General features: G+C 41.1%; 1 protein-coding gene across 1 annotated transcript; it reads right to left on the bottom strand.

Moving 5' to 3' along the window:
* Positions 1-3396: 3396 nt before the first annotated feature.
* rpl30 (ribosomal protein L30) lies at positions 3397-9212 on the bottom strand. Its single transcript, XM_021559733.3, has 4 exons — positions 9170-9212; positions 6597-6742; positions 3988-4118; positions 3397-3493 (listed from the first exon to the last, which is right to left on the bottom strand). The coding sequence occupies exons 1-4, from the start codon at positions 9188-9190 to the stop codon at positions 3441-3443; spliced, it is 351 nt and encodes a 116-aa protein (XP_021415408.1). The 5' UTR covers positions 9191-9212; the 3' UTR covers positions 3397-3440.
* Positions 9213-10517: the final 1305 nt, after the last annotated feature.

Below are 10517 nucleotides of genomic sequence, written 5' to 3'. Positions count from 1 at the left end.
TATGATATGGAGGGTCTGATTATATAGAGGGTCTAATATGGATGGTCTGAGTATATAGAGGGTCTAATATGGAGGGTCTGAGTATATAGAGGGTCTAATATGGAGGGTCTAAGTATGTGAAGGGTCTAATATGGAGGGTCTCAGTATATTGAGGGTCTAATATGGAGGGTCTGACTATGTGAAGGGTCTAATATGGAGAGTATAATTTGGAGGGTCTGAGTATATGGAGGGTATGATATGGAGGGTCTGATTATATAGAGGGTCTAATATGGATGGTCTGAGTATATAGAGGGTCTAATATGGAGGGTCTGAGTATATAGAGGGTCTAATATGGAGGGTCTAAGTATGTGAAGGGTCTAATATGGAGGGTCTCAGTATATTGAGGGTCTAATATGGAGGGTATGAGTATATTGAGGGCCTAATATGGATGGTCAGTATATTGATGGTCTAATATGGAATGTCTGAGTGTATGGATAGTCTAATATGGAGGGTCTGAGTATATGGAGGGTCTAAGATGGAGGGTCTGAGTATATTGATGGTCTGATATGGAATGTCTGAGTATATGGAGGGTCTAATATGGAGGGTCTGAGTATATGGAGGGTCTAATATGGAGGGTATGAGTATATGGTGGGTCTAATACGGAGGGTCTGGGTATATGGAGGGTCTAATATGGAGGGTCTTAGTATATTTAGGGTCCAATATGGACAGTTTTAGTATATTGATGGTCTGATATGGAATGTCTGAGTATATGGAGGGTCTAATATGGAGGGTCTGAGTGTATTGAGGGTCTAATATGTCAGGCCTGAGTATATGTCAGGTCTGAATATATGGTGGGTCTAATATGGAGGGTCTGAGTATATGGAGTGTCTAATATGGATTGTCTTAGTATATTTAGGGTCTAATATGGACAGTCGTAGTATATTGATGGTCTGATATGGAATGTCTGAGTATATGGAGGGTCTAATATGGAGGGTCTGAGTATATGGTGGGTCTAATATAGAGGGTTTTAGTATATTTAGGGTCTAATATGGACAGTCGTAGTATATTGATGGTCTGATATGGAATGTCTGAGTATATGGATGGTCTAATGTGGAGGGTCTGAGTATATGGAGGGTATGATATGGAGGGTCTGAGTTTATTGCGTGTCTGAGTATATGGAGGGTCTAATATGGAGGGTCTGAGTATATTGAGGGTCTGAGTATATGGGTTTAATATGCAGGATCTGATTATATAGAGGGTACAGTAGAGTATCAGGACAATACTGCTGTAGTTAGAGACGTAGAATTACTGCTAGACATTCCACCCCATACACGTGTGAATTATGACCACTGCTTTTGCAAAACAAGAACGGCTAATGAAAGATGTAGACACATTATTTATTAGAATCTAGGATCTGGGTGTCTGTGGTTACCTGTGTGTTAGTGATGCACCGTGCCTGTGGTTACCTGTGTGTTAGTGATGCACCGTGCCTGTGGTTACCTGTGTGTTAGTGATGCACCGTGTCTGTGGTTACCTGTGTGTTAGTGATGCACCGTGTCTGTGGTTACCTGTGTGTTAGCGATGCACCGTGTCTGTGGTTACCTGTGTGTTAGTGATGCACCGTGTCTGTGGTTACCTGTGTGTTAGCGATGCACCGTGTCTGTGGTTACCTGTGTGTTAGTGATGCACCGTGTCTGTGGTTACGTGTGTGTTAGTCCCCCTCACCGTTTCTATGGTTACCTGTGTGTTAGTGATGCACCGTGTCTGTGGTTACCTGTGTGTTAGCGATGCACCGTGTCTGTGGTTACCTGTGTGTTAGCGATGCACCGTGTCTCTGGTTACCTGTGTTAGTCCCCCTCACCGTTCCTATGGTTACCTGTGTTAGTGATGCACCGTGTCTGTGGTTACGTGTGTGTTAGTCCCCCTCACCGTTTCTATGGTTACCTGTGTGTTACTGATGCACCGTGTCTGTGGTTACCTGTGTGTTAGTTCCGCTCACTGTTTCTATGGTTACCTGTGTGTTACTGATGCACCGTGTCTGTGGTTACCTGTGTGTTAGCGATGCACCGTGTCTCTGGTTACCTGTGTTAGTCCCCCTCACCGTTCCTATGGTTACCTGTGTGTTAGCGATGCACCGTGTCTGTGGTTACCTGTGTGTTAGTCCCCCTCACCGTTTCTATGGTTACCTGTGTGTTAGTGATGCACCGTGTCTGTGGTTACCTGTGTGTTAGTCCCCCTCACTGTTTCTATGGTTACCTGTGTGTTACTGATGCACCGTGTCTGTGGTTACCTGTATGTTAGTCCCCCTCACTGTTTCTATGGTTACCTTTGTGTTAGCGATGCACCGTGTGTTAGGTAACCATAGAAACAGTGAGGCGGACTAACACACAGGTAACCACAGACACAGTGCATCGCTAACACAGGTAACCATAGAGGCGGACTGTATGTTAGTCTCCCTGGTTTTTAATGTGATATTAAAACTAAGGAACTGGTGAGAGAAACGTTTTAGATTAATATTGTATGGCTGTGGGATGTGACGCAGGTCTTCTACATTATAACCTGCATCCCATGGCACCCTATTCCTTATATAGTGCACTACTTTAAGACCGTGTCACGAGTCTATCCTTGTGGCATTGCATGTTAGGAGACCCATGATCCGCTCGTGTGTTGAGATCTTAATAGCATATAAAAAAAAAAAAATCACAAGTGTAACAGTTGTTAAAGTACTATGTGAATTTCACCAGGTTCATATATCAATTAATATGTTGTGTTGATTTGTTATGCATGCCTGCATCCTGGGAGAAGGGGAGTGTGTACTTACGTTTTGCCCGGCGTGCTCAAATCATTTTGATGCACTGAGAGAGGTAGGCACGCTTTTTCTGTCTTCAGAAAAGTTTGATTCTTTTAAGTACAATGTTTTGTTCATGAATAATGATGTATATTTAGAGGTTACTCATAAGTGGATGGTATTGTTAAGATGCACTTGTAATTGTACTTTTTAGGATGATTTCAACATGTGGTTAATAGCTAGCTAAGGTATTAGCAGGCTATTGTATGTGTGAACGATGGCTAGCTCCTCGAATGATCCCAGTCCCTCCTATTGTGCATCTGTTGTAGAAAGAGGCGACGATTCTCAGAACAGATGTGGCTCTACAAATGTTTTATTTCCTTTTGGATGCAGAGAGTCAGTTCTGGTTGATTAAAACTACCTGATCTCCAAAGTGCACGTTTATAGTCTATCAACCCCACACAACGCAGAGTTACAGCGGTGCAGTATAGCACCGGCTACACCAGCACATCTCATTTGAATCTACAAGCCTCACGTATAGATTAGAGAAATGACACGACCTACAACATAGAATAGAAGTAGCTAAATGTTTATCATGTGCACACTAAGAGAAAGACAGACCAAAGAAAAACCATAGAAAACAGTTTATTTTTTAACATTGAGTGTGAAATGTCTACTTCTCCCCCTGCGGCTGGTCTGGCATACTCCTGATGATGTCAGAATCACCTGGTAATAGAAACACACTATTTAGCATACAAGATATACTTAAAAACCAACCAAGCTTTAGTTTGACAGTGTAAAAGTCACTTCATTAACTTCAGAGGAACTAAGTCATTGACACCAATGAAGCAACTGGCTAAAGCCCAGTCAGTTCAGGTAAATGGTTAATTAGGTGTTTATCTAGTGACGTGCTGGGCACATCATCATAGAGCCACCAGGCAAATTTGTGAGCATCGGTGAAACTTAAAAATATCTACACCTACAAATTCACAAAATGATTAACTGAAACATGTAATTTAGTAGTAGAGCGGTTTGTTTATTCTTCATTCATACATTTTTATAATTCTCTGCAAAGATGTTCATGTCATCTTTGAAAACAATGCTAAATGAATGAAAGAATAAACAGTATCAAATTGCTCACTGCTAAAGGATTGTCTGCAGACCATCCATCAACAGAATGGGCGTGGTAAACAGGACATGCAGTCTGATTGGACACTCACCGGGGTCGATGATAGCCAGTGTGCACACCCTGAAGTACTTTCCACAGGCCGTGCCCAGCTCGATGTTGTTCCCACTGTAGTGATGGACGCCAGTCTTGGCCAACATGGCATAGTACTCCACTTCAGACTTCCTGAGGAAGGACAAATACCTTTTAGCCAAGTATGACCGCAGGAAATGCAGGCAGCAAAATTCTGAACAAACAATACAAGTTTATATACGTTACCATTCAATGAAACATTATCCCTTCTGCGTGTATGGGGGAAAGCAACACGAGGACAAGCTACACTGCAATGAAACATTATCCCTTCAGTCTAATGCTGTAGTTGTCTAGGTTGTTTTCTCAAGGTGTCCGATTGCTGAACGACCAACTGCAGGTGCAGCAAGTAAAGTCAGCCCTCATTTGAATGTTCCTCCTGTTCTTACACACCTGCAAGCAGACCAATACAGGTGTGCCTTTGTAGGAGGAGTACATAAAACAAAACAAAAATTAACCTACCCATAAGAACGCACAAGCAACGCCTAGGAACTATTCCTAGGATTACACCAGGGTTGGATAGGTTACTTTCTAAATTACGCCGTTACTTTTTAAATTAATAATATAAATGAACTCAGTGATGTAATCTGATTACTTTCAGTTACCATCATAGTGGTCTCTGATTGGTGGTAATCTAGTGTGTGTCATAGTGGTCTGTGATTGGTGGTCATCTGGTGTGTCATTATAGTGGTCTGTGATTGGTGGTCATCTGGTGTGTCATTATAGTGGTCTGTGATTGGTGGTCATCTGGTGTGTCATCATGGTGGTCTCTGATTGGTGGTATTCATTAGGTGTGTCATAGTGGTCTCTGATTGGTGGTCATCATTTGGCGTGTCATCAGTGACATGGAAAAAGTGAAGGGGTCTGAATACTTTATGAATGCACAATTTAACAAAAATATCCTACTGGGCAGACGCCAATTCCACATTGGTTCAACTTAACTTGATGGAAACAACGCCGGCTTTCTGAATTTAAAAGTAATCCAAGAGGTTATATACACTGAACAAAAATAAGCGCAACATGCAACAATTTTTACAATTTTACTGAATTACAATTCAAAAGGAAAATCAGTCAAGCGAAATAAATGTATTAGACCTTCAGCTATGGATTTCACACGACTGGGAAAACAGATATGCATCTGTTGGTCACAGGTGACGAGCTGAAAACCAGAATCTGGTGTGACCATCTGCCTCGTACACGTCGATCCAAACGTCAATGGGTGACATGTCTGGTGAGTATGCAGGCCATGGAAGAACTGACATTTTCAGCTTCCAGGAATCGTGTACAGACCCTTGTGACATGGTGCCGTGCATTATCAAGCTTGAAACAAGGCGATGGTGGCGACAACGGGCCTCAGGATTTCGTCATTTATCTCTGTGCATTCAAATTGCCATCGATAAAATGCAATTCTGTTCGGTGTCCATAGCTTATGCCGGCCCATACCATAACCCCACCATGGGACACTGTTCACAACATTGACATCAGCAAACCGCTCGCCCACAACGCCATACACGTGGTCTGCGGAGGCCTGTTGGATGTACTGCCAAATTCTCTAAAACATTGGAGGTGGCCTATGGTAGAGAAAGGAACATTCAATTCTCTGGCAACAGCTCTGGTGGACATTCCAGCAATCAGCATTCCAATTGCAAGCTACCTCAACTTGAGACATCTGTGGCATTGAGTGCACATTTGAGTGGCCTTTTATTGTCCCCAGCACAAGGCACACCTTTGTAATGATCATGCAGTTTAATCAGCTTCCTGGTATGCCACACCTGTCAGGTGGATAGATTATCTTGGCAAAGGAGAAATGCTCACTAACAGTGACGTAGACAAATTTGTACACAACATTTTTAGAGAAATAATATTTTTGTGGATATGGAACATTTCTGGGATCTTTTATTTCATCTCATGAAACCAAAACTGTACATGTTGCTGGTAACATATGGGATTACAGTTAGTTTTTTGTAATCAGATTACAGGAATCCCATTAAGGAAGAAGTCCACCATGCCTAGTCCAATAAAGGACTGAAGGAGCCTAACATTACTCCTTACTCCCTAACCCTAACCTTACCTGTTCTGTTTAAAGGGACAATTGGCTCTGGAAGCCAAAACAGCCAAATACTCCATCCAAACGTGAATCAATTCTCAACAGCGATACGGTTATAGAAACATGAATCCCCCTACTTTCATATCAAATCGAAACACACACTTAATGTAAACTGTTTTAACTTGCTTTAACAGTTGCAGCCGACAGGATGTTTCAGTGACCCAGGTGTTTTCGGAGACGCAGACAGCAAATTAGCACAGGTATTGCAATGGAAAGTGTTAACTCTAGGAACCAAATGTAGAGAGACATACATGAATGTCCAATAATAACTTGATTTCATTGCAGAACATTTTCTGTTTGGAGTAAACGTTTTCCATTGCAAAACGTTTTGCAACAGAATTCAACTAATGAATAAACCCAAGGCTAGCAAGGTATAAACTTTAGCTCACCATGTTAGGTGTGAAAGGGGCATTAATGATAATGTCCTTAACTTTAGCTAATACTAAATAAATGTAGGCCGTAGTTACCTGAGGGCAGGTGTGTTGTTGGCCAGGATGACCAGCTTTGCTTTTCCCTGGCGGATCATCTTCTGGGACTGCTTGTATCCCAGAACATATTTACCGCTCTTCATCACCAGCTGGAGACGGGAGTTGATGGACTCCAGGGACTTTTTCTGCCATCAAAGTAACAATTATGTTTTGTGAGAAACATTGATGAACTATGAACGTAGCTCATATGCATTGAGCCAAACATGATATATGGTATTCTAATTGGGATACATAAGATTTGAGTACATATAACTTGGGCTGGCACAATTACCATACCACCATGTAACCGACGGTTATAGATGAAGACCGTCATTGTAATACAATAACTATCGTAACCATTTAAAAAATATAAATTTGTTTTTCTTCAAATTAACTGTTGAGTCTGTGGTAACACGGACGGTTGCTGAAACTAGCAAACAAGTCTCCGGGTTGCCTAGACAATGCTCCCCACAATGCAGCAGCACAGAGAAATAGAGTAAATAGAACAGGCTTGGAACCTCTATTTACCAGGTTCCAAGCCTGTTCTATTCATTCTATTTACCAGTCATATTACCAAGGTTACAGGTTCTATTCATTCTATTTACCAGGGTTAGAGGTTCCAAGCCTGTTCTATTCATTCTATTTACCAGTCATATTACCAGGGTTAGAGGTTCTATTCATTCTATTTACCAGTCATATTACCAGGGTTAGAGGTTCTATTCATTCTATTTACCAGTCATATTACCAGGGTTAGAGGTTCTATTCATTCTATTTACCAGTCATATTACCAGGGTTACAGGTTCTATTCATTCTATTTACCAGTCATATTACCAGGGTTAGAGGTTCTTTTCATTCTATTTACCAGTCATATTACCAGGGTTACAGGTTCTATTCATTCTATTTACCAGTCATATTACCAGGGTTAGAGGTTCTTTTCATTCTATTTACCAGTCATATTACCAGGGTTAGAGGTTCTATTCATTCTATTTACCAGTCATATATGACCAGGGTTATAGGTTCCAAGCCTGTTCTATTCACCAGTCATATTACCAGGGTTACAGTGGCCAATGACTGGTAACCTCATGTGTACACTCGCAATGGCCGCCTGGTATTGTGATGCAATCATTTAAATGGTAATGTAGAAAGTTCATTCAAATTATGATAACTGATGTGGCTCATGCAACGGAATGTCTTTTTTTGTAATAGTTGAGTTGAATCAAATCACAGCACATAGATGGGTACACTTCCTGCTTGCCCCTACGGGTCCACTCGCAATGGCCACCAGTTCACCCATTATATCATCAGTGTTAACATGAACAATATCGACTTGTCTGTAAAAACGCGTAACCTGCACCGGTACGCAGATGATACTGTTGTTCCATTGCTCCCGCGGTTGACCAAGCTCAACATGAACTACGGTCTGCCTTCTTTTGTATTACAGAAAATCGCTGACCTTAAATTAGTATTGACTGCAGGTAAAACTAAGTAGATGGGGTCTCTAGAGTGCATACAACTGATGATTTAAGCTGATGGTGTTCATATTGCTCATGTGCCGGTTTACAAATATCTGGGCATCGGGATAGATGAAAGGCTAGCAGTCCTTTAAAAAGCATATTGACGAGTTAAGAAGCTGAGAACAAATATGGGCTTCTATAGAAATAGGTGCTGCCTCTAGTTAAATAGTAGAAGGCAGATTATGAAGGTCGACATGACCATCGGTCCTAGACTATGGCGACATGTATATGAACGCAGCTGTCACTTCATTAAAGCCGTTAGATGCTGTTTAACATAGCACACTGCACATTGTTATGGGGGACAATTTTAGTATTCATCACAGCATTCACTACTAGAAAGTTAATACATTGCTGTGTCTCCATTTATATAGTCATTTTACATAAAGTCCCACTGTATCTAACATCTTTACTAAACTTGAGACGTTGAGTCACCACAGCCGGTCTTAGACAACCGCCAACTCCGGAAATTCCTTTCGTCTCTACGGACTAAACTAATTGGCCTGAATTTCTTGCACCTTATTTGTGTAACAATCTTCTAAAATGTTCTTACATTTTGATGTTTTGTTGCTTCTTGGGTAATTCAGAAAGTCGATTGAGGACCTTATTACCGATGAATGGGGTGGGGGTGGGGGGGTTAGTGGCCAATTACTGCCATCCTAAAGTCCATGACAGTCACAACACTATCTAGTTAATTGATCAGATATAATAGTTCAGATGACAGTGCTGTTAGGGTTTCTTCATTAGCCAACCATACGGTCAAAATGCCCCTAGTACAACCATTCAACTTGCTGTCTGGCTAACGCTATATTAGCCTGTTAGCTGGCAAGCCGGTGATGGTTAATATAACATCTGGATTCTGTCACTTGTTAACAACTAAAGCTAGACATCTTCAGGAACTACAACATTGTATGTTTGGCCAAGTTCCAAACAGATATGTATGGGCGACATTGACAGTTTCTAAAAACGTGTAAACACATGTGTTGCACTAAGCCCAGACAGCGCCATGATTCCTCCTGAAGTACATGAGACCACACATGCGTTCACTACAGCTCGACTCACCGTCTTCTTGGCGGCCACCATAGCTGCGATTTACTCCGTTATGGCCAACCTGAAACAAAAAATGTGAGATTGGACAATTTCACGTTAGTAATCAACCGGGTGATGTCCACCAACATTGCCTAAATATATAAATGTTAAAGATGAAACAAAGAGGTGAACTTACAAGTATGTTGCTCCAATATGGCCTCGGAAAGAAAGGAAGTCCCAGCGTGCTTTGCGGCAGGTTGGCGTGGTCCTGCGCTGATTCGCTGATCTCAGCGGATTGGTCAGTTAAAGCAGGGTGCTCCACTTGAGGTGATTTCTATATCAGATCATTCTTCAGCCCGACGACCTTATCACGAGAAAGCAAAGGCCAAAACACTACAGCTTTCATAATGGCAAGTGTGATTTTTACCAACCAGAGGACAAACACAAAACGGACCTACATTTAGAGGCTGTTTTTATGCATTGAATCATCCACACATGCACAACCCCGGAGCCCCACGGGGTGACGCTGTTGTCTCTATTCTGAATAATAACTTTATGATTTGAACAAAATATTTGATGTTATGGAACTTGATAAAGTATTATTTTTCCAAACACCGAAACATTCAGAAGTCAAATATTTCTCTAAAATGTCACACATTTACTTTACTATATGCATCCTAATTGGTTGAATAAACAGCCCATCCATTCCTATTTTCCACCCTTTAACAATAAATAATACACCACATAAGAACTGACGTTCTTCACATTCCTATGAGAATAATGTAAATAACATAAATACCAAGTACCTTGCTGCCCTACCAAGCAAAAAGGCAGTAACTCCTCGGAGCGTGAAACTGAGAAAAATGGCTTTTATTTTTTATTAGCTTTAAGCACCAACTGTCAGAGCAGCTCACAGATTACTGCACCTGTACATAGCCCACATATAATTTAGCCCTATCAACTACCTCTTTCCCAACTGTATTTAATTAATTTATTTATTTTGCTCCTTTGCACCCCATTATTTTTATTTCTACTTTGCACATTCTTCCATTGCAAAACTACCATTCCAGTGTTTTACTTGCTATATTGTATTTACCTTGCCACCAAGGCCTTTTTTTGCCTTTACCTCCCTTCTCACCTCATTTGCTCACATTGTATATAGACTTGTTTATACTTTATTATTGACTGTATGTTTGTTTATTCCATGTGTAACTCTGTGTTGTTGTATCTGTCGAACTGCTTTGCTTTATCTTGGCCAGGTCGCAATTGTAAATGAGAACTTGTTCTCAACTTGCCTACCTGGTTAAATAAAGGTAAAATAAAATAAAAAATAAATAAAAATTTACCTTGGGTTCATAGTAACTTTATACAGTTACTGCTA

Source organism: Oncorhynchus mykiss, chromosome 30 (genome assembly GCF_057628025.1).
Source record: "Oncorhynchus mykiss isolate SJ-2025 chromosome 30, ASM5762802v1, whole genome shotgun sequence".
NCBI classification, from domain to species: Eukaryota; Metazoa; Chordata; class Actinopteri; order Salmoniformes; family Salmonidae; genus Oncorhynchus; species Oncorhynchus mykiss.
This window is presented reverse-complemented; position numbering and strand designations above follow the sequence as displayed.